Genomic DNA, 24,959 nt, shown 5'->3' with positions numbered 1-24,959 from the left:
CAGTTGGTTCTGCAGGAACCCCTGAGCTCTCCCTCCCGTTCTGGGAGCTTTGGTACAACCCAATGGTACTAATGTGGACCCCAGCATCCTCTAGGGCAGTGGTTCTCAAACTCGGTCCTCAGGACCCCACACAGTGCATGTTTTGCAGGTAACCCAGCAGGTGCACAGGTGTATTAATTACTCACAGACACATTTTAAAAGGTCCACAGGTGGAGTTAATTATGTCACTTGTGATTCTGTGAGGAGACCTGCAAAACATGCACCGTGTGGGGTCCTGAGGACCGAGTTTGAGAACCTGTGCTCTAGGACATAAGAGAAAATAGGATTTTAATTACCTACAGGTAAATCCTTTTCTCGTAGTCTGTAGAGGATGCTGGGCGCCTGCCCTGCGCTTCATTATCCTGCAATGGTTATCTGGTACAGTACAACTTTGTTTTAATTGAGTACTGCGTTGTTACTTGGTAAGTAATGTTTCAGCTGTTGCTGAGTTTCAAGCTAGTTAGCTTGGTTTGCCCTGTATGTGTGAGCTGGTGTGAATCTCACCACTATCTGTATATAATCCTTCTCTCGAAGACGTCCGTCTCCTCGGGCACAGTTTCTAAACTGAGTCTGGAAACTCAGCCCACACTCTCAAACTCTTAAAGTGCCAATGGCTCCTAGTGGACCCGTCTATACCCCTTGGTACTAATGTGGACCCCAGCATCCTCTACGGACTACGAGAAAAGGATTTACCGGTAGGTAATTAAAATCCTATTTTATATGTTTACCCACAGTTTTTTGTTTTGTTTTTTTTTCTTTCTGACAGGAGACAGTCTCCAAAAATTGTGTAGTCATTTTTTCAAAGACCACCTGTCCTTATTGCTCAATGGCTAAAGAGGCATTTAACAGTATAAATGTGAGTTATAAGGCAATTGAGTTGGATGAATTGGAGAATGGAAGCCAGGTTCAAGAAGCACTTCATGAAATGACAGGAGGAAGAACTGTAAGTAATGCACTTTATTCATATCTGCTTCTATTCACGCTCCAAAATTGTGCCAAGAAAGGAGCACACTATTAATGTAATTTATTGGCATGCCATAGTTATGTGCTTAGTGGGTGCAAAGTCAGTAATCAATATACAGGGTGCAAAATATGTAGACTAGGGACTTCCATACTTGTTTCTTGGAATGCCAAATTATGGAAATTAAATTTCTGCAGCGGGGTACACTGGTATTCCACAGGGAATAACATTGGGGTGTAGAGTAGGATCTTGATCCGAGGCACCAACAGGCTAAAAGCTTTGACTGTTCCCAGGATGCATAGCGCCGCCTCCTCTATATCCCCGCCTCCATGCACTGGAGCTCAGTTTGTAAGTTGGTGCCCTGCAGGCAGGATCACTACCAAGTGGGCTGCTCCAAGCAACCCTGAAAAGAGCTTTTTTTTCCTGAAGATTGAAGACTTGAAGGGCCGCAGCATAGCACTGACAAGTGCTGGATGTCAGTATGACATAAAATGCTGCTGCTCCATCACCTCCCCTGGCGGCACTGTATACTCCCATGTCCCTGGTTGCTGGGTTCTTACAGCGGAGTACTCCGGTTCCCGGCGCATAGCACACACCCAACGCTGCTCTCCAGGTAAGAGGGTCCCCCAGGCGGGACCTGCCGCCATCCGGGGCCGCGTGTGCTGGCGTGGGCACTGTGTTGGTACAGGGACCCCACTAGACCACCAGGGCAAGGGCACAGGTCGGATTTTAACCCGTTTTACAAGGGCCCGCAGTACCTGGTGAGGAAGTCCAGCTAGGGTATATGGCTCCGGCCTGTATCCCCTCCCCCAGCCCCAGGTGCGATTTTATATAAATGTTCCCGCCCTGGAGCTGTATATATCTTCACCCTCATTCCCTGTGGCAGTATTTGGCGCCATGACACATGCTGGAGCTGCTCTGGGACTGCATGGGCAAAACCTCCTCTGCAAAGCCGCCTCTGTAGTCAGCGATGTGCATTTGCAGGACACTTAAGTATTCTACATGTCTTTTGGCAGTGTTAGTTAAGAAATAGTGCATTGTGACAGGGTAATCTGGTACAACTGTGATATACATCCAGTCTTTACTGTGCATTGTTATATCTAGTGACATGTATAGCTTTACTCAGTATTGCTAGTCCAGTGCAGTTTTATTGTTTGTCATAACTTACTGCATTGTATATGTGACTGTGTGTGTGTGCGTATAGCTGCTGTGTGATATCTACTCCGTGTATCTATCTCATAAATGCTAACCCTATATTCTCTACCCTGAGGGGGACTACATGCGTCAGGGCTTTTGGTTAATATAGGTGTTTTTCACAGGATATACTTGTATAGTATTTTTCCCTGTGCTTTTCAGTGACCATTTGCCACTTGAATCCTCTGTGCATTACACTGTACAGGGGGTCCTTGTTTGGGTACATTTTCTGCATTAATTGTACTGCGTTGCCCTTAGATTAGCCTTCCTATCATGTCGGTTACAAGGGGTGACGGTTCTGTGGCTGATCCCGCCAGTCACAGTGGTGACGTCATCGACCCCTTAGAGGATAACATTGCAGCTGAGGGCTCAAGTGCTGGGGGCTCTTTACCTCCCAGTCAGGTTGTAGCAACGGGGGCACATTCAGACCCACCTTGGGCTACTTTCTCTACATTGCTGAATACGCTTGTAACTAGACTCACGCCCTCTAAGGGACCACAATTTGTCCCTGCGGTTAATCCGCCATGGGCAGATACTCTGTCCACTCAGTTACAGCAATTCCATCAGACAATGGCTAAGCAGATACCTGGCCCTCGCCTGCCTAATCCAAGGTGCCCTCTAAGTGGGCTCTTACTTCCTCGCAATCCACTCATGTTCCGGATTCCTCTTCTGATGAAGAAGGTGCGTATACTGACCCCTCAGACACTGATGCAGATACTTCTGATGGGGAATCTGTTTCACAGGTTGATGTTCCTGATCTCTTGGAGGCTTTCAGGCTGATTTTCCAAATCGATGATGACACAGAACCTCAAGAGGCCTCTAAGAAACCTTATAGGTTCAAACTTCAGGAGGTTGCTAAACTTGTTTTACCTCATTCTGACCATTTGGTTGACGTACGTCAGGAAACCTGGGAGTGTCCAGGGAAAAAGTTTACTCCTCATAAGAAGATGCCAGTAACTTCTCTGAAAGAACCGACGGATAAGCGTGTGGAGGGTTGCTTGAAGTCTATTTATACTCTTGCTGGAGCTGTGCATAGACCTACTATTGCGGCCTCTTGGGCTGCTGAAGCCATCACGGCTTGGGTCAGGAGGTGGAAGCGGAACTGCTGTCTAACTTTCCTGATAATGCTAAACAATGTCTCTCATATTGTTACATCTTCTCAATACATTCAGGAGGCGGCTTCTGATGCTGGTGTTCTGGCGGCTAAAGCCGCTACTACGTCCATTCTGGCTCGCCGGATCCTGTGGTTACAGTCCTGGTCTGTGGATCTGGAATCTAAGAAAACTCTGGAGGTTCTCCCTTTTAAGGGAAATATTCTTTTTGGGGAAGACCTCTACAAAATTGTTGCTGATCTGCTAAGACTGCATGTCTACCTAGTACTGCTCCTTCAGTTCCGAAGGCTAAGAGTACTTCCTTTCGTTCCTTTCGACCTCCAGGTAAAGCAAAGGGGCAGGCATACCCGAAACAGTCACGCACTTCCAAGTCCAGTAAGCCCAAGCCTAAAAGAGCCGGGGCCGCCCGTCAGCCTTCTTCCAAATCTGACAAGCCTGCTGCATGACGGGGCGGGCCTCCGTCCGGAGGATCCCAGGGTGGGAGGCCGACTTCTAGGGTTTGCTCAGGCATGGTTACAGACCACTTCGGACGCCTGGGTACGGGAAGTCGTCACCCACGAATACGCCATCTCCTTCCAGAAGTGCCCCCCTTGTCAGTTTTGCTCAACAAACATCCCTTTGATCCGGTGAAAGCAAACGCTCTACAGGTGGTGGTATGAACCCTCCTGGACACAGGAGTAGTAGTGCCGGTGCCTCTGACTCAGGGAGGTAGGGGGTACTATTCAGCGCTGTTCCTAGTCCTGAAACCGAATGGGTCCTCATGGCCCATTCTCAGCCTCAAGTCTTTGAACAAATTTGTGCGAGTACCCAAGTTCCGTATGGAGACTCTTCGCTCTATTGTTCTGGCTTTGGATCCCGGGGGACTATATGGTATCCCTAGACATACAGGATGTTTACCTCCATATTCCTATTGCCATGTCGCACCAGCAGTACCTGTGGTTTGCTATTGGCAACCTACATTATCATTTCCGGTCCTTGCCTTTTGGACTGACAACAGCTCCGCGAATCTTCACCAAAGTCATGGCGGTGATGACGGCTCTACTCCGCCGTCGGGGTATCAGGATCCTGCCGTATCTGGACGACTTGCTGATACTGGCCAATTCCCCAGAAGTTTTCCTCCGTCATCTGGATCTGACGGTCCAGTTTCTGCAAGCCCACGGGTGGCTCATCAACTGGAAGAAATCATCCCTTGTCCCTGCTCAGAGCATAGTGCACCTGGGGGCACTGTTGGACACTCACAGCGGTTGTTCTTGTCCCAGGAGAAGGTCCTGAACCTTCAGGACAGAATAAGATGCTTTCTGTCTCGCCCGCGTGTGTCGATACACTCGGCGATGCAAGTACTACATGATCTCCTTGTCTCCGGAGGTCCGTCTGTCGCTAACGTGGTGGCTACAGGACCAGCAGTTGAGCAGGGGCCGTCCCTTCTGGATCTCCAATTGCATCCTTCTGACGACAGATGCCAGTCTGAGGGGTTGGGGAGCGGTGTTGGAGCAACACTTTCTTCGGGGTCGGTGGACCTGGGAGGAGTCTCGCCTCCCGATAAACGTTCTGGAATTACCGGCAGTGTTCAATATAGTCAGACAACGCCACCACGGTGGCGTACATAAATTATCAAGACAGCAATCGAAGCAGCATAGCAATGTTGGAAGTGTCAAAGATTCTTCGCTGGGCGGAACACCATCTGCCAGCCATATCAGCAGTGTTCATTCCGGGAGTCCTCAATTGGGAAGCAGACTTCCTCAGTTGCCGGATAGTGGAGCCTTCATCAGTAAGAAAAGAAAAAAATACGATCTCACTTTGCGCTCAATGTCCCAGAAATCCGGCTTTGTCGCAGTGGACAAGTGTAGTCCGATCAATATGAAAAGGAATAAGAAAAACACAACATAGTGTAATACTGCAATGAGGATGGGTCTTTCACCGCTGTATGATACGAAGAATGGAAGTGTTGGTATAGTCCCAAATAGAAAGTTCATGCATCCACCTCCTTTTCAAAGGCACCCAACGTGATATGCAGGAATTATGGTGATGAACTCTTACATGTATGCTTACTTCTGTAAGACGTGTTGAAAACTCATAAAGGTTTCTTTTGCGATCCTTAAACTCTCCTCACATGGGCGGATGAACCCCAATGTCCCTCGTGACAAATCAGAGCCAGAGATACAATCCAATTAGGACAAGAACACTCTTTTTATTTTCAGAGTACAAAAACAAAAAAGCCATACCATATGGGGAAAGGCAAAAGATGATGTTTGAGCCGATAGCAATGGACCCGGATACCAATAGCTATTGATTCCCCACTATGGATAGGCTGATCTGTAACCCACAACAAACACTGTGTCGACGCGTTTCGACGCTGTGCAGCGTCTTTTTCAAGATTCACAGTGTATAATCACTATAAACATAAATTACAATTAAAAACTTGGCCACAGTAAACCAATAATTAACATACAGTTGATTGTATAATTTACCATTTTTACAATTTATACAAACACTTAGAAACACTGTCGCAATATAGCAACAATAATTAAAAAGATTTATCTTCATTATAAACCTGGTCAAACAAGTTTAAACATCAATCAAAAAGGTTACATACCCCTGGAATACAGCGTGTCTTGCCTGGTCAGGTAGAAAACAAACATGCTCTAAAGCTATGTGTTTAAATAGGCAGTGGTCTGATTGGTGCAGATATAATCCACCAATCAGGGTTGTCTTGAAGGAATAAATGACACATTTATCAGCCAATGCAAATTCACATGCACAGCACACCTGATAGATAACCCTTTAGATAGATTGCGAGTCATGTGACTCGCGGGTCACGTGGTAGCCTTAGAGCACATGACTGGTATTCAGTGACGCGCATTACGTCAGCGCGTCAGCGCCTCATAGATAGCGCATCGCGCTGGCACACTCGCCGGTCCCCCAATGAATACATGTGACTCGCGGGTCACATGGTAGCCTTAGAGCACATGACTGGTATTCAGTGACGCGTATTAAGTCAGCGCGTCATCGTGTCAGCGCGTCAGCGCCTCATTGATAGCGCATCACGCTGGCACACTCGCCGGTCCCCCAATGAATATAATTTGCGGGCAGCCCTGCATATAGTTTGCGGACACAATCGCGCGCCGCACGCTGTGGTTGTCTATATAGTGACTCCATCAGCGTGCCGCGATTACGCGATCCCTGTTGATGACGTCATTATCACATGGCCGCAAACCTCCTTACCATAGGATGTTAACGGTTTGTTTACATCACATGACCGCTTGTTGGAAATATCTAAACACAAAAGATATTAATTTTAGACAACGCTGCTTCCTGGTCTCATAGTTTAAACATATTTTGAACACATATATATAAAACCCACAATAGAGAACATATTGTGAGAAGAATTATGATGAAAAAACATATTATAAAAACCACCTTATCTAAAAATCGTGGTTTAAACCACGCGGTGCAAGACTATTAAAATCATAGATATTTTTAATTTCAGACCTAGCTAACCTATTATCTCTATCTCTGGTCCTCCAATTGTTCTTGATCCATTTTATAGCACAGAAGCTCTTTAGACCTTTAAGAGAGTTCTCATGTTTCTCTTTAAAATGTAAGGAAAAAGGATGGCTTTCGTTCCCCTTTAGGATATTTCTGACATGTTCTGCCCATCTAATTTTAACCTGTCGCTTGGTTTTGCCAATTTACAATAGATTGCAATTACAGACGATGGCATAAACAACATAATCAGTATGACATGTAATAAAATCGTCTATCCTGACTTTTTTCTGTTCCCATATGAACTGCGTCATTTTGGATTCAGTACTAGGACAGGCTTTACACATCCTACATTCCCCGCAGCGGTAGAAGCCCTTATTTCTAGGTAGAAATCTTTTTCCATCCATGGGCAAGGCACTACTCACCAAAGTGTTCTTAATATTGGGAGCTCTTTTATATGTAAACCGTGGTTTTTGTGGTAAAACCTTGACCAAGATCTCATCTTTCAAAAGGATATTCCAATTTTTCCTTCATCCGTAAGTATGTCAACTCCTAGTGAACAAGTGGGGCCTACCAGATGTAGACCTGATGGAGTCTCGACACAATCACAAGGTTCCGGTCTTCGGAGCAAGGACAAGGGATCCTCAAGCAGCGTTCGTGGATGCACTTACAATTCCATGTAACTTTTGGTTGCCATACGTGTTCCCTCCGGTGTCACTCCTGCCCTGAGTAATAAGGAAGTTCAAGCAGGAAGGAGGAATCCAGACGGCACTGGTTCTCAGACCTACAGGGTCTCTCGTTAGAGCGTCCTTTTTTGCTTCCGTAACAACCAGACCACCTTGTTCAGGGCCCCTGTGTCTACCAGGATTTGGCCCAGCTGGCTTTGATGGCGTGGCTCTTGAAGCTTCAGTCCTGAGAGCCAAAGGTTTTTCTGAGGCGGTCATTCAAACTATGCTGAAGGCCCGTAAGCCGGCTTCTGCCCGGATTTATCATAGGGTCTAGAATTCTTATTTCACCTGGTGTGCCGCTAAGAATTGTGATGCTTTCAAGTTCAGTACTGCCAATCTTTTGGCTTTTCTGCAACAGAGCCTGGACTTAGGCCTTCATCTGGCCTTCCTCAAGGTTCATATTTCTGCCTTGTCGGTTTGGTTTCAGAGAAAACTTGTGAATCTTTCCTGATGTTCACACATTCACTCAAGGTGTTCTTCGGATTCAACCTCCCTATGTTCCTCCTGTGGGTCATTGGTATTTGTCGGTTGTTCTGAATGCCCTACAAGAGTCTCCGTTTGAACCTCTTAAGTCTGTGGACCTCAAATGGCTTATGCTTAAGGTCTTGTTTTTACTGGCTATTGCCTCTTTTAGACGGGTTTCAGACTTGGGTGCCTTATCCTGTAGCTCTCCCTTTCTGATTTTTCACCGTGACCGGGCAGTTCTTAGAACGCGCCCTGGTTATCTACCTAAGGTGGTGTCTTCTTTCCACATTAACCTAGAGATTGTGGTTTCCGGCCCTTATCTCTCCTGATTTGTCCTCGAAAGAGCGGTCTTTGGATGTGGTACGGGCGTTCCGTATCTATGTGAAGAGGACAGCCTCCATTAGGAAGTCTGATTCTCTCTTTGTACTCTTTGGTTTTCACAAACGTGGCTGGCCTGCGAATAAGCAGACCCTGGCCAGATGGATTAGAATGGTGATTGCACAAGCTTATGTACAGGCTGGTCTTCCAGCTCCTGCTACCATAAAAGCCCACTCTACTCGGTCTGTTGGACCTTCTTGGGCGGCCTGCCGTGGTGTGACCCTTGAGCAATTGTGCAAGGCGGCTACATGGTCCTCAGTGAACACGTTCATAAGGTTCCATGCCTTCGATACTTCCACCTCCCAGGATGCTTCCTTTGGACGCCGTGTTCTTGTGCCCGCTACAGTGCGTCCCCTCCCATGAGGAACTGCTTTAGGACATCCCCAATGTTATTCCCTGTGGAATACCAGTTTACCCCGCTGCAGAAAAGGAGATTTATGGTAAGAACTTACCCTTGTTAAATCTCTTTCTGCGAGGTACACTGGATTCCACTGGGTGCCCACCCTGACGCACTTAGCTTATTTGGGTTGGTATGGCATTAGCCGCTGATACCTTCTCCTGTCGTGAGAATGTGATGTCTGTGATTACTAACTGTTGTCGTCTCTTTTACCTGCTACTGCATTGGACTGGTTAACAAAACTGGTCTCCAGTGCCTGGAGGCGGGGATATAGAGGAGGTGGCGCTATGCATCCTGGGAACAGTCAAAGCTTTTAGCCTGTTGGTGCCTCGGATCAAGATCCTACTCTACACCCTGATGTTATTCCCTGTGGAATCCAGTGTACCTCGCAGAAAGAGATTTAACAAGGGCAAGTTCTTACCATAAATCTCCTTATAGCATTAGTCTCGTTATTTAATAGCCACACTTTGTATATCCTTTTTTATTTCTTTATTAATGTTATGAATTGTTTTTCTTCATCAGATATTTAGAGCATTATATGAAACCACAATGGCAGCTTGTGCAAATGTGTCACTTGCTTCCCAACTTATGTGAGCAGGGACAGATGTGCTTCAGTTTCTAAAAATTCCAAATTTTACAGCATGTTTAATTCATGTTTACAAAGGCCAAATAAAGCCATAAGAATCTATAAGAACGAAATAATCCAATTCTTTATTTTTTCATTTCTGATTTGCTCAGAAGTAATAACTGTTAAAACATAGTAGACACACGAACAACTTTTATTTGTCACAGCTGTGATTGGTTGAGAAATCAAACTGGATGGTTAACTGGATTGGGGCCTGAAGTTCTTGGGCAGAAACTGAGAGGTCTGATGTGCACTGGTGTACAGAATGAACAGCTGTACCAGCTGCTCAGGATTTCTGGGAAGCGGAGCAGTACCTGCTTTTCAGGATTGCCGGGCTATGACCATCTACTTCAGCTTAGATGCTCGGATGTGGAGCACTACCAGCTATTCAGGATAGCTGGGTTACGATCAGCTACTCAGATGCTGGGATGCGGAGCAGTGCCAGCTATACAGGATTGCTGTGTTACGACCAGCTACTTAGGGGTAATTTACTAAAGATTCTAAAACGGAGAATTGGTGATGTTGCCCATAGCAACAAATCAGATGCAGTTTATCATTTTCTAATAGGCACTAGAAAAATAATAGCATCTGAGTGATTGGTTGCTATGGGCAACATCACCAATTCCCAGTTTTAGAAACTTTAGTAAATGTTACCCCTTAGACTTGGATGTGTCAGCTGACACAGGTATGGCACCAGCGATACAGGAACAACTGCTGTGGCTTTACACTGGGATGACACCAGCGATACAGTGAACTGCTGTCTGAGTTGTAAAGGATCCTCCAGGATGCTTATATAGCGTCTGTCAGTCAGTGATGTCTGCAGATGTATGAGGGGTCCTAACTAATGCCCTGTACTGACCCTTGTTGGCATGCAGGTTCCATTGTCTTTTGGAGTCTTCTGCACACGTGTAATCGTCCATCTGCCCAAAACACTTGGAACCTTGACTTATTGGACCAGCCTACACATTTCCAGTCATATTGTGTGCAGTGGCGATGTTCAAAAAAATTGGCAATATGCAGTTTGAGATCAGTACTGAAACCTGGGTTGGGTGTCTGCTCTTGTGCTCTATAGAAGAAAGGGAATGTTGCATGAGGTTTTTTTTTATTGGCCACAGGTGGATTTGTTCCCTGATGTTGTGTAGTCGTGGTACACCCTTGAAATTGTTGTATGTGAAAATCCGAATTACTGCAGCAGGTTACATTGGTTTCCACAGGGAAAACATTGGGGTGTAGAGTGGATCTGGAGCCAGAGACACCAACAGTCAAAGCTTTAGCTATACCAGGATGCATAAGGGCCTCCTCTATAACCCCGCCTCTGGGCACTGAGAGCTCAGTTTTTGAGTTGGTGCCTGCAGCAGCAGGTCACTGAGCAGGGAGTCTGCGCTGAGCAGCCCTGAAAGCTTTTCATCTGACAGAAATTGTCTTTGCTATTGAGCTGGCAGCACTGTATGTCAGTGTGACATTCAGTGCTGCAGCTCCATCACCTCCCAAGAGGGTGGCCTGGTTCCCGGGTACCTGCGGAGGAAGAGTCCCGACTTAGGCACGGTTAGACCACCAGGGCATCGGAGCACAGGTCAGGTGTATTACCACCAGTTTAATTGGGCTCCATTGTACCTGGGGTGGAAGACCAGCATAGGGGAGGCGGCACTTGACCTGTAGCCCCTTCCCGGCCCAGGGCGCCATCTCCTTGCAGATTTCCCGCCTTGGAGCTGCCTCACTATCCCTCACTCCCTCACAGAGACTCTAAGCACCATCTTAACAGCATAGCTGCAGCAAGTCTCCGGATTGCTGGGCAAGGTCTCCCATGTAAAGTCGCCTGTGTACAGTGCTGTGTCTTTACAATCACTTGAGTATCCTACATGTCTTATAGACGACGTTAGTGGAGAAAAGGTGTACATTGCAGAGTATATTCTACGAGCATTTTGCTATATCCTCCGGTCTGAGACTGCGCTGTGAGATTTTATATATATATATATATATATATATATATATATACACATACATACACACTGCTCAAAAAAATAAAGGGAACACTAAAATAACACATCCTAGATCTGAATGAATGAAATATTCTTATTAAATACTTTGTTCTTTACATAGTTGGATGTGCTGACAACAAAATCACACAAAAATTATCAATGGAAATCAAATTTATTAACCCATGGAGGTCTGGATTTGGAGTCTCATTCAAAATCAAAGTGGAAAAGCACACTACAGGCTGATCCAACTTTGATGTAATGCCCTTACAACAAGTCAAAATGAGGCTCAGTAGTGTGTGTGGCCTCCACGTGCCTGTATGACCTCCCTACAATGCCTGGGCATGCTCCTGATGAGGTGGCGGATGGTCTCTTGAGGGATCTCCTCCCAGACCTAGACTAAAGCATCCGCCAACTCCTGGACAGTCTGTGGTGCATGGAGCGAGACATGATGTCCCAGATGTGCTCAACTGGATTCAGGTCTGGGGAACGGGTGGGCCAGTCCATAGCATCAATGCCTTCGTCTTGCAGGAACTGCTGACACACTCCAGCCACATGAGGTCTAGCATTGTCTTGCATTAGGAGGAACCCTGGGCCAACCGCACCAGCATATGGTCTCACAAGGGGTCTGAGGATCTCATCTCGGTACCTAATGGCAGTCAGGCTACCTCTGGCGAGCACATGGAGGGCTGTGCAGCCCTCCAAAGAAATGCCACCCCACACCATTACTGACCCACTGCCAAACCGGTCATGCTGGAGGATGTTGCAGGCAGCAGAACGTTCTCCTTGGCGTCTCCAGACTCTGTCACGTCTGTCACATGTGCTCAGTGAGAACCTGCTTTCATCTGTGAAGAGCACAGGGCGCCAGTGGCGAATTTGCCAATCTTGGTGTTCTCTGGCAAATGCCAAACGTCCTGCACGGTGTTGGGCTGTAAGCACAACCCCCACTTGTGGACGTCGGGCCCTCATACCACCCTCATGGAGTCTGTTTCTGATCGTTTGAGTAGACACATGCACATTTGTGGCTTGCTGGAGGTCATTTTGCAGGGCTCTGGCAGTGCTCTTCCTGTTCCTCCTTGCACAAAGGCGGAGGTAGCGGTCCTGCTGCTGGGTTGTTGCCCTCCTACGGCCTCCTCCACGTCTCCTGATGTACTGGCCTGTCTCCTGCTAGCGCCTCCATGCTCTGGACACTATGCTGACAGACAGCAAACCACCTTGCCACAGCTCTCATTGATGTGCCATCCTGGATGAGCTGCATTACCTGAGCCACTTGTGTGGGTTGTAGACTCCGTCTCATGCTACCACTAGAGTGAAAGCACCGCCAGCTTTCAAAAGTGACCAAAACATCAGCCAGAAAGCATAGGAGCTGAGAAGTGGTCTGTGGTCACCACCTGCAGAACAACTCCTTTATTGGGGGTGTCTTGCTAATTGCCTATAATTCCCACCTGTTGTCTATTCCATTTGCACAACAGCATGTGAAATTGATTGTCAATCAGTGTTGCTTCCTAAGTGGACAGTTTGATTTCACAGACGTGTGATTGACTTGGAGTTACATTATGTTGTTTAAGTGTTCCCTTTATTTTTTTGAGTAGTGTGTGTATATATATATATATATATATATATATATATATATATATATATATATAGTCCAGTGCAGCATTATTGTATATAATTTCTGCATTGCTTGTGACCGTGTGCCTGTATCTGCAGTGTAGTTTCACTTTTAGTGTTTCCCAGATATTACTGTCACTATATTCTGTAGCCTGGGCTAGGTGTGTTTGGGTCAAACAATATAGTTTATCTATATGCCTATATAAGTACATTACGCCTGTGTTACAGTCACATTATACCCTGTAATTGTATTCCACAGGTTATTGTATTTGTCTGGCTGTATAATCGTACTGTGTAAGTCCAATTGTTTACATTGTGCAATGTCTAACAAAAGGGGCAGCAAATCTGCGGACGCTCCTGCATCGTGCAGAGCGTGCTCCGTGGATTTATCAGAGGAGGAATTATTGCATGCGGGTCTCTGTACTGTGTGTCATGCACCTCCCAGTCAGTCCGCAGCCCCTATATTTAGTCAGGAGCCTCCATGGGCAGCAATCACTACCCAGCTGGGTACTATAGTGGAGTGCCTTGCACTCCCTATGGGGCCGTTATCCCCTCAAATTGTGCCCATGGTTAATTCGCCTTGAGCGGAAAATGTGTCTAACCAACTGCAACAACGAAACCAGTCCCTGGTTAGACAGCAATCTACCTCGGGTCACTCCTGTGCCCCTGGTCCCTCTAAGTGGGCTGCTTTGCTTCCTCCTCACAGTATACAAACCTCTCTAATGTCTCCTCTGAAGAGGAGGGGGAACATACGGTAGTGTCGGACACTGAATCCTGTGTTACTGACTATGAATCTCCCTTTTCTGCTGCGGGGTACACTGGGCTCCACAAGGATTAACATCAGGGTGTTGAGTACGATCTTGATCCGAGGCACCAACAGGCTCAAAGCTTTGACTGTTCCCAAGATGCACAGCGCCGCCTCCTCTATAACCCCACCTCCGTGCACAGGAGATCAGTTTGTAAGTTGGTGCCATGCAGTAAGCAGGCACTTAACAGGGGGGCTGCCTTTTGCAGCCCATTTGATAGCTTTATTTGAAGAAAAGAAGAATACTTTTACAGATTTCAAGGGCTGCAGCGTGTAAAGTCACATAGACTTTCTTTGCTGCAGCTTCATCACCCCCAGCGGCGCTGTATTCTCCCAGGCCCTGGTTGCCGGGTCACTGCAGCGGAGGCTCCGGTGTCTTTCCAGCGTCAGTCACACACACGCCGATGCCCTCCAGGATCGCGTGGCCGCAGGTACGGGGGAGGTAAGGGGTCTCTTTGGCTGCTCTGTACCGTGATCCGACGCGGCCGCGGGAGGCAGGCTGTACGCTGTCGTGGACACTGTTATTGGGCAGCCGCTCCACTAGCCACCAGGGACATTGGGCACAGGTGTGGGGGTTTTTACTCTGAAAGCCCCATTTTCAGAGCCCGCAGTGCCCGGTGGGGATGCCAGCAGGGGGAGAAGGCCTAACCTGTAGCCCCTCCCCCAGCCCCAGGGCGCCATTTCTGTGAATGCTCCCGCCCTGGAGTTGCATATCTCTCCCTCACTCCCTGTCAGCAGCCATCACAAACGTAGCTGAGCTGTTCCTGGGACTGTTGGGGCAAATCCTCCTCTGTAAAGCCGCCTGATCGCCAGCGCTGTGCATTTTACAGGACACTTAAGTATTCTATCTGTGACTAGGACAGTGTCAGTTAAGAAAGAGTGCATACATTCAGGGTTGTGTGGTACAAACGCCTTGTGATATACATCCAGTATCTACTGTGCTTTGTTATATCTATTGTTGACACATATAGCTTTACTGAGTATTACTTTGTATTGCTGGTCCAGTGCAGTTTTATGGTGCATAATTTCTGCATGGTACGCTTGTGACTATATATGTGTGTCTGCATGTAGCTGCTGAGTGGCTGCTTTATTGGGTATTTCACTCAGCGTGCTATTCCTATATTCCATAACCTGTGGGGGCTAAGTTGTCAAAGTCGAAAAATATCATGATACATATCCCTTGTACTAACCCCTCATGCACATGCACGCTGCTCGTGCACCTGGTCCCCCGTGCGTACACATACCCGCAACTTGCGTAAGAGACGCTCCAGCGACTCTTGCGCATGATATGTGTATTTACGGCGGAGTTTGTGAGCGTTTAGCGTGCGACTCGAACGTAGCATATTTAACCCAAATAGTGCATTTTGTAGATAATATTCCCCTAGACCATGTCAGCGAGTATGATTAGTTTAAACAGTTCCTGGACAGAGAGATTCCTCTTTGCATGATAGGAAGGGTCAGATAAAGGTTGAAAGGTGGTGTCTAGTATCCAGCTGTAGGGTATTTTAAGGGTAACATTCCGGTGTTAGTTAGGAAAGGATCGCTCGCTCCTGCGTATAGTTATGTACAGAAGTAGATTATGAACCTCCCACCAGAGCAGTTGGGGAAAGACACAGCCCACCTGTTCAAATCCATCTATGGCCTTTTGCTGTAATGTAGAGACACATCCCTGTGTCCAATGAACAATGAGATTACAGGGACCATTGTATTGTGAATGTATGTTGTGTATATAAAGACCACTGTTGCCTGGCCAGACTCAAGACTCTGAAGGCTTTCTACCTGAATAGCTGAGGACTGGATCCAGGTTGCGCTTGCGAACACACACGTATGTATATTCCCTGTAGCCATCATTATTCTCTGTTATTCTGTTAGATTTCCTTGTTAGCTTGTAGTGTATAACTTGTATCTGTTTTCCCCTTTTTCTCTGAATAATCCACTGCGGTGTTAGAGCCCTGTGGTTTTAGCAAAACCCGGTGTTGTGTTTTCACTTTCCTGCAAAGGGCTTTCTTAGCGTCTTAATCGCTCTAACAGCATACACATTGTTAAGGTTTTTAGGCGTTACATTGTAACAATATTTGACTACTAAGGTTTAGAGTATAAGCATATCCTTACATTGGTTTATTAACAAGGTTTACTGTATATCATTCTGTGAGCGTCCGTGCCGCTCGTGATACGCTAATAGCGTAGCAGTACGGTACTCAGTACGCCAATAGCGTGCTTGGTACGAAGCATGAATCCGTGAGCGTACGTGCCGCTCGTGCGTCGCGCCCACGGCTTAGCGTCTGCTACGCTAAGTGCGTACCCATACGGTACTCAGTGCGCAAATAGCGTACTTAATCCGTAGTGTGTGTAATAAGTCTAGCGGCCATAGCGGCTCCACGTTAATAGTATATAGCTTTCTCTGACGTCCTAGTGGATGCTGGGAACTCCGTAAGGACCATGGGGAATAGCAGGAGACTGGGCACAACTAAGAAAGATTTAGGACTACCTGGTGTGCACTGGCTCCTCCCTCTATGCCCCTCCTCCAGACCTCAGTTAGAATTTTGTGCCCGGCCGAGCTGGATGCACACTAGGGGCTCTCCTGAGCTTCTAGAAAAGAAAGTATAAATTAGGTTTTTTATTTTCAGTGAGATCTGCTGGCAACAGACTCACTGCTACGAGGGACCGAGGGGAGAGAAGCGAACCTACCTGCTTGCAGCTAGCTTGGGCTTCTAGGCTACTGGACACCATTAGCTCCAGAGGGATCGAACACAGGCCCAGCCTCGGCCGTCCGGTCCCGGAGCCGCGCCGCCGTCCCCCTTGCAGAGCCAGAAGCAAGAAGACGTTCCTGGAAATCGGCGGCAGAAGACTTCGGTCTTCATTAAGGTAGCGCACAGCACTGCAGCTGTGCGCCATTGCTCCCCATGCACACCACACACTCCGGTCACTGATGGGTGCAGGGCGCTGGGGGGGGCGCCCTGGGCTGCAATAAGAGTACCTTACTTGGCAAATTACATATAATATAGTCATTAAGACTATATATGTGTAAAATCCCCTGCTATAACTTTCCATAAAAAAGCGGGAGAAGTCCGCCGAAAAAGGGGCGGAGCTATCTCCCTCAGCACACTGGCGCCATTTTCCCTCACAGCTCCGCTGGAAGGACGCTCCCCAGGCTCTCCCCTGCAGTTTCCAGACTCCATAGGGTAAAAAAGAGAGGGGGGGCACTAAATTTAGGCGCAATCTGTGTAATATTAGCAGCTATAGGGGAAAAATCACTGTGTGTAGTGTGAATCCCATCATTATATAGCGCTCTGGTGTGTGCTGGCATACTCTCTCTCTATCTCCCCAAAGGACTTTGTGGGGTCCTGTCCTCAGTCAGAGCATTCCCTGTGTGTGTGCGGTGTGTCGGTACGGCTGTGTCGACATGTTTGATGAGGAGGCTTATGTGGAAGCGGAGCAGGTGCCAATAAATGTGAAGTCACCCCCTGCGGGGTCGACACCTGAATGGATGGACATGTTGAAGGAATTACGTGACAGTGTCAACTCCTTACATAAAAGGTTTGACGACATAGCAGATGTGGGACAGCCGGCTTCTCAGCTCGTGCCTGCCCAGGCGTCTCAAAAGCCATCAGGGGCTCTAAAACGCCCGCTACCTCAGATGGCAGACACAGATGTCGACACGGATACTGACTCCAGTGTCGACGATGATGAGACTAGTGTACATTCCAATAGAGCCACCCGTTACATGATTACGGCAATGAAAAATGTGTTGCACATTTCTGATATTACCCCAGGTACCACAAAAAAGGGTATTATGTTTGGGGAGAAAAAACTACCAGTGGTTTTTCCCCCTTCTGATGAATTAAATGAAGTATGTGAAGAAGCCTGGGCTTCCCCCGATAAGAAACTGGTAATTTCTAAAAAGTTACTAATGGCGTACCCTTTCCCGCCAGAGGATAGGTCACGTTGGGAGACATCCCCTAGGGTGGATAAAGCGCTCACACGCCTGTCAAAGAAGGTGGCACTACCGTCTCCGGACACGGCCGCTCTAAAGGAACCTGCTGATAGGAAGTAGGAGGCTATCCTGAAGTCTGTTTATACACACTCAGGTATTATACTGAGACCAGCTATTGCTTCAGCATGGATGTGCAGTGCTGCAGCTGCGTGGTCAGATTCCCTGTCAGAAAATATTGATACCTTAGACAGGGACACTACATTGCTAACCATAGAGCATATTAAAGACGCAGTCTTATACATGAGAGATGCACAGAGGGATATTTGCCGGCTGGCATCTAAAATAAACGCAATGTCCATTTCTGCCAGGAGAGGATTGTGGACTCGGCAGTGGACAGGAGATGCAGATTCTAAAAGGCACATGGAAGTTTTGCCTTACAAGGGTGAGGAGTTGTTTGGGGATGGTCTCTCGGACCTCGTTTCCACAGCGACAGCTGGGAAGTCAGCATTTTTACTCCATGTTCCCTCACAGCCAAAGAAAGCACCGTATTATCAGGTACAGTCCTTTCGGCCCCAGAAAGGCAAGCGGGTTAGGGGCGCGTCCTTTCTGCCCAGAGGCAGAGGTAGAGGGAAAAAGCTGCAACATACAGCCAGTTCCCAGGAACAAAAGTCCTCCCCCGCTTCCTCTAAGTCCACCGCATGAGGGGCTCCATAGACGGAGCCAGGTACGGTGGGGGCCCATCTCAAGAACCTCAGCAAACCAGTGGGCTCGTTCACGGGTGGATCCCTGGATTCTACAGGTAGTATCTCAGGGGTACAAGCTGGAATTCGAGACGTCTCCCCCTCGCCATTTCCTAAAATCTGCCTTGCCGACAGCTCCCCCGGACAGGGAGGCAGTGCTGGAGGCGATTCACAAGCTGTATTCTCAGCAGGTGATAATCAAGGTACCCCTCCTTCAACAAGGACGGGGTTACTATTCCACAATGTTTGTGGTACCGAAACCGGACGGTTCGGTGAGACCCATTTTAAATTTAAAATCTTTGAACACTTATATAAGAAGGTTCAAGTTCAAGATGGAATCGCTCAGAGCGGTGATTGCAAGCCTGGACGAGGGGGATTACATGGTATCACTGGACATAAAGGATGCTTACCTGCATGTCCCCATTTACCCTCCTCACCAGGAGTACCTCAGATTTGTGGTACAGGACTGTCATTACCAATTCCAGACGTTGCCGTTTGGTCTGTCCACGGCACCGAGGGTATTTACCAAGGTAATGGCCGAAATGATGATACTCCTTCGGAAAAAGGGAGTTTTAATTATCCCGTACTTGGACGATCTCCTTATAAAGGCGAGGTCCAGGGAACAGTTGTTGATCGGAGTAGCACTAGCTCGGGAAGTGCTACAACAGCACGGCTGGATCCTGAATATTCCAAAGTCGCAGCTGGTTCCTACAACGCGTCTACTGTTCCTGGGGATGGTTCTGGACACAGAACAGAAAAAAGTGTTTCTCCCGGAGGAGAAGGCCAAGGAGTTGTCGTCTCTAGTCAGAGACCTCCTAAAACCAAAACAGGTGTCGGTGCACCACTGCACGCGAGTCCTGGGAAAGATGGTGGCTTCTAACGAAGCAATTCCATTCGGAAGGTTCCATGCAAGGATCTTTCAGTGGGATCTGTTGGACAAGTGGTCCGGGTCGCATCTTCAGATGCATCGGCTGATAACCCTGTCTCCAAGGGCCAGGGTGTTGCTGCTGTGGTGGCTGCAGAGTGCTCATCTTCTAGAGGGCCGCAGATTCGGCATACAGGACTGGATCCTGGTGACCACGGATGCCAGCCTTCGAGGTTGGGGGGCAGTCACACAGGGAAGAAACTTCCAAGGTCTATGGACAAGTCTGGAGACTTCCCTACACATAAATATTCTGGAACTAAGGGCCATTTACAATCCCCTAAGTCAGGCAAGACCCCTGCTTCAACACCAGCCGGTGCTGATCCAGTCAGACAACATCACGGCGGTCGCCCATGTAAACCGTCAGGGCGGCACAAGAAGCAGGATGGCGATGGCAGAAGCCACAAGGATTCTCCGATGGGCGGAAAATCATGTGTTAGCACTGTCAGCAGTGTTCATTCCGGGAGTGGACAACTGGGAAGCAGACTTCCTCAGCAGGCACAACCTCCACCCGGGAGAGTGGGGACTTCATCCAGAAGTCTTCCAAATGATTGTACACCGTTGGGAAAGGCCACAGGTGGACTTGATGGCGTCCCGCCTCAACAAAAAGCTAAAAAGATATTGCGCCAGGTCAAGGGACCCTCAGGCCATAGCTGTGGACGCTCCTAGTGACACCGTGGGTGTACCAGTCGGTTTATGTGTTCCCTCCTCTGCCTCTCATACCCAAGGTACTGAGAATAATAAGAAGGAGAGGAGTAAGAACTATACTTGTGGTTCCGGATTGGCCAAGAAGAGCTTGGTACCCAGAACTTCAAGAAATGATCTCAGAGGACCCATGGCCTCTGCCGCTCAGACAGGACCTGCTGCAGCAGGGACCCTGTCTGTTCCAAGACTTACCGCGACTGCGTTTGACGGCATGGCGGTTGAACGCCGGATCCTGAAGGAAAAGGGCATTCCGGAGGAAGTCATCCCTACGCTGATTAAAGCTAGGAAGGAGGTGACCGCAAACCATTATCACCGCATATGGCGAAAATATGTTGCGTGGTGTGAGGCCAGAAGGGCCCCAACGGAGGAATTTCAGCTGGGTCGATTTCTGCACTTCCTACAGTCAGGGGTGACTATGGGCCTCAAATTAGGTTCCATTAAGGTCCAGATTTCGGCTCTTTCGATTTTCTTCCAAAAAGAACTGGCTTCACTGCCTGAAGTTCAGACGTTTGTTAAAGGAGTGCTGCATATTCAGCCCCCTTTTGTGCCTCCAGTGGCACCTTGGGATCTCAACGTGGTGTTGGATTTCCTTAAGTCACATTGGTTTGAGCCACTTAAAACCGTGGAACTGAAATATCTCACGTGGAAAGTGGTCATGCTGTTGGCCTTGGCTTCGGCCAGGCGTGTGTCAGAATTGGCGGCTTTGTCATGTAAAAGCCCTTATCTGATTTTCCATATGGATAGGGCGGAATTGAGGACTCGTCCCCAATTTCTTCCTAAGGTGGTATCAGCTTTTCATTTGAACCAACCTATTGTGGTGCCTGCGGCTACTAAGGACTTGGAGGATTCCAAGTTGCTGGACGTAGTCAGGGCCCTGAAAATCTATGTTTCCAGGACGGCTGGAGTCAGGAAAACTGACTCGCTATTTATCCTGTATGCGCCCAACAAGCTGGGTGCTCCTGCTTCAAAGCAGTCTATTGCTTGCTGGATCTGTAGTACGATTCAACTTGCACATTCTGCGGCTGGACTGCCGCATCCTAAATCTGTAAAGGCCCATTCCACGAGGAAAGTGGGCTCTTCTTGGGCGGCTGCCCGAGGGGTCTCGGCTTTACAACTTTGCCGAGCTACTACTTGGTCGGGTTCAAACATGTTTGCTAAGTTCTACAAGTTTGATACCCTGGCTGAGGAGGACCTTGCTTTTGCTCATTTGGTGCTGCAGAGTGATCCGCACTCTCCCCCCCATTTGGGAGCTTTGGTATAATCCCCATGGTCCTTACGGAGTTCCCAGCATCCACTAGTACGTCAGAGAAAATAAAAATTTACTCACCGGTAATTCTATTTCTCGTAGTCCGTAGTGGATGCTGGGCGCCCATCCCAAGTGCGGATTGTCTGCAATACTTGTATATAGTTATTGCCTAACTTTAGGGTTATTGTTTGGAGCCATCTGTTTGAGAGGCTCAGTTGTTATTCATACTGTTCACTGGGTATAGTATCACGAGTTGTACGGTGTGATTGGTGTGGCTGGTATGAGTCTTACCCGGGATTCCAAATCCTTTCCTTATTGTGTCAGCTCTTCCGGGCACAGTTTCCTAACTGAGGTCTGGAGGAGGGGCATAGAGGGAGGAGCCAGTGCACACCAGGTAGTCCTAAATCTTTCTTAGTTGTGCCCAGTCTCCTGCGGAGCCGCTATTCCCCATGGTCCTTACGGAGTTCTCAGCATCCACTACGGACTACGAGAAATAGAATTACCGGTGAGTAAATTCTTATTTTATGTTTTAAGGTAATATTTGACATTATCAAAGTGTATCAAGTTTTCTGTTTAATATAGGATTTTTTTCACAAGATATACTTGCTGTGTATTTTACTTGTGATTTATAGTCACCGTATATATCTCTTGGATTCCCGGTAATTGTGCTGCCACAGTCACACTTCACAGGGGGTTCTTGCTAGGTATATTGCTGTTACGAATTGTACCAGGTTGCCCAATATTGTGCTTTCTATTATGTCAGCTACAAGAGGTAACAGAGCTGGGGCTTCTCCCACACTGCGTGGTGATGATGCTGCAGACGTCTTGGAGGAAAATTTGGCAGCAGAGAGTTCAGGTTCAGGGGGTTCCTTACCCCCCAGTGGGTCCGTAGCACCAGGGGCAACAAATGACCCACCTTGGGGCTACCTTTTCCACGCTATTAAACACGCTTGTAACTAAATTGGCGCCCCCTGTGGGACCACCTGTGCCATTGCAGCAGTTTATGGTCCCTGCTATTAATCCGCCATGGGCAGATCAAATCTCCACTTGGTTACAGCATTTGAATCGGTCACTGACTAAATCTAAGTGTCACTCTCGCCCGCCTAAGACTAAGTCATCTTCTAAACAGGCCATTACCTTCTCTCAATCCACTGTTATCCCGGACAAGTTCTCTGTGGAGGACGGTGCATATACTGATCTCACAGACACTGACTCAGATGTTTCTGATGGGGAAGGGAAGCCATTGGTGGATGTCCCTGATCTGATTGAGGCAATTAGGCTCATTCTTCAGATGTCTGATGAGCCTGAGGCTGTCTCTAAAAAGCCGGATAGGTTTAAACGTAAGAAGGTGGTTAAACAAGTTTTACCTCATGCTGAACACCTGGTTGACATACGTCAGGAATCCTGGGAAAATCCGGAGACAAAATTCACACCTAATAAGAGATTGTTGGCTCGCAATCCTCTCTCTGTGGAGATATGTAAGAATTGGGAAACTCCTCAGCCGGTAGATTCTCATGTGGCGCGCATGGTAGTTTCTCTGACGTCCTAATGGATGCTGGGAACTCCGTAAGGACCATGGGGAATAGCGGCTCCGCAGGAGACTGGGCACAAAAGTAAAGCTTTAGGACTACCTGGTGTGCACTGGCTCTTCCCCCTATGACCCTCCTCCAAGCCTCAGTTAGATTTTTGTGCCCGACCGAGCAGGGTGCAATCTAGGGGGCTCTCCTGAGCTTCTTAGAAAAAGTTAGTTTTAGGTTTCTTATTTTCAGTGAGACCTGCTGGCAACAGGCTCACTTCATCGAGGGACTGAGGGGAGAAGAAGCGAACCTGCCTGCTTGCAGCCAGCTTGGGCTTCTTAGGCTACTGGACACCATTAGCTCCAGAGGGACCGAACACAGGCCCAGCCTCGGAGTCCGGTCCCAGAGCTGCGCCGCCGGCCCCCTTACAGAGCCAGAAGCAAGAAGAGGTCCGGAAAATCGGCGGCAGAAGACATCAGTCTTCAACAAGGTAGCGCACAGCACTGCAGCTGTGCGCCATTGCTCCTCAGGCACACTTCACACTCCGGTCACTGAGGGTGCAGGGCGCTAGGGGGGGGCGCCCTGAGCAGCAATAAAAACACCTTGGCTGGCGAAAATACATCACATATAACCCCCAGGGCTATATGGATGTATTTTAACCCCTGCCAGAATACAGCAAAACGCGGGAGAAAAGTCCGCCGAGAAGGGGGCGGAGCCTATCTCCTCAGCACACTGGCGCCATTTTCCCTCACAGCTCCGCTGGAAGGACATCTCCCTGACTCTCCCCTGCAGTCCTGCACTACAGAAAAGGGTAAAAAAGAGAGGGGGGGCACTAATTGGCGCAGTTTGATAATATCAGCAGCTATAAGGGGAAAACACATTATATAGTGGTATCCCTATATATATATATATATAGCGCTCTGGTGTGTGCTGGCATACTCTCCCTCTGTCTCCCCAAAGGGCTAGTGGGGTCCTGTCCTCTATCAGAGCATTCCCTGTGTGTGTGCTGTGTGTCGGTACGATTGTGTCGACATGTTTGAGGAGGAAAATGATGTGGAGGCGGAGCAATTGCCTGTAATAGAGATGTCACCCCCTAGGGAGTCGACACCTGAGTGGATGGGCTTATGGAAGGACTTACGTGACAGTGTCAGCTCTTTACAAAAGACGGTTGATGACATGAGGCAGCCGGCTACTCAGCTTGTGCCTGTCCAGGCGTCTCAAAGGCCATCAGGGGCTCTAAAACGCCCGTTACCTCAGATGGCAGACACAGATGCCGACACGAATACTGACTCCAGTGTCGACGATGAAGAGACGAATGTGACTTCCAGTAGGGCCACACGTTACATGATTGAGGCAATGAAAAATGTTTTACATATTTCTGATAATACAAGTACCACTAAAAAGGGTATTATGTTTGGTGAGAAAAAACTGCCTGTAGTTTTTCCTGCATCTGAGGAATTAAATGAAGTGTGTGATGAAGCGTGGGTTTCCCCCGATAAAAAACTGATAATTCCTAAAAGGTTATTGGCATCATACCCTTTCCCGCCAGAGGATAGGGCACGTTGGGAAACACCCCCTAGGGTGGATAAAGCGCTCACACGCTTGTCTAAACAGGTGGCACTACCCTCTCCTAAGACGGCCGCCCTTAAGGAACCTGCTGACAGAAAGCAGGAGAATATCCTAAAATGTATATACACTCACACGGGAGTTATACTGCGACCAGCAATCGCCTCAGCCTGGATGTGCAGTGCTGGGGTGGCTTGGTCGGATTCCCTGACGGACAATATTGATACCCTAGACAGGGACAGTATATTACTGACTATAGAGCATTTGAAAGATGCATTTCTTTATATGCGTGATGCACAGTGGGATATCTGCCGACTGGCATCAAGAGTAAGTGCGCTGTCCATTTCTGCCAGAAGAGGGTTATGGACGCGGCAGTGGTCAGGTGATGCGGATTCCAAAAGGCATATGGAAGTATTGCCTTATAAAGGGGAGGAGTTATTTGGGGTAGGTCTATCAGACCTGGTAGCCACGGCAACTGCTGGGAAATCCACATTTTTACCCCAGGTAGCCTCTCAACATAAGAAGACGCCGTATTATCAGGCGCAATCCTTTCGG

At 48.0% G+C, this 24,959-nt stretch overlaps 1 protein-coding gene across 2 annotated transcripts in view; it reads left to right on the top strand.

Moving 5' to 3' along the window:
* The window catches only part of GLRX2 (glutaredoxin 2), a 199,918-nt gene that overhangs the window by 155,964 nt on the left and 18,995 nt on the right, over nucleotides 1–24,959 (top strand). For both annotated transcript variants that reach the window (XM_063940194.1, XM_063940195.1), the window contains one exon: nucleotides 806–982. In XM_063940194.1, coding sequence (XP_063796264.1) covers nucleotides 806–982 — 177 coding nt within the window. The remainder of the gene's footprint in view (nucleotides 1–805; nucleotides 983–24,959) is intronic.

Source organism: Pseudophryne corroboree, chromosome 9 (assembly GCF_028390025.1).
Source record: "Pseudophryne corroboree isolate aPseCor3 chromosome 9, aPseCor3.hap2, whole genome shotgun sequence".
In the NCBI taxonomy this organism is placed as follows: domain Eukaryota; kingdom Metazoa; phylum Chordata; class Amphibia; order Anura; family Myobatrachidae; genus Pseudophryne; species Pseudophryne corroboree.
This window is presented reverse-complemented; position numbering and strand designations above follow the sequence as displayed.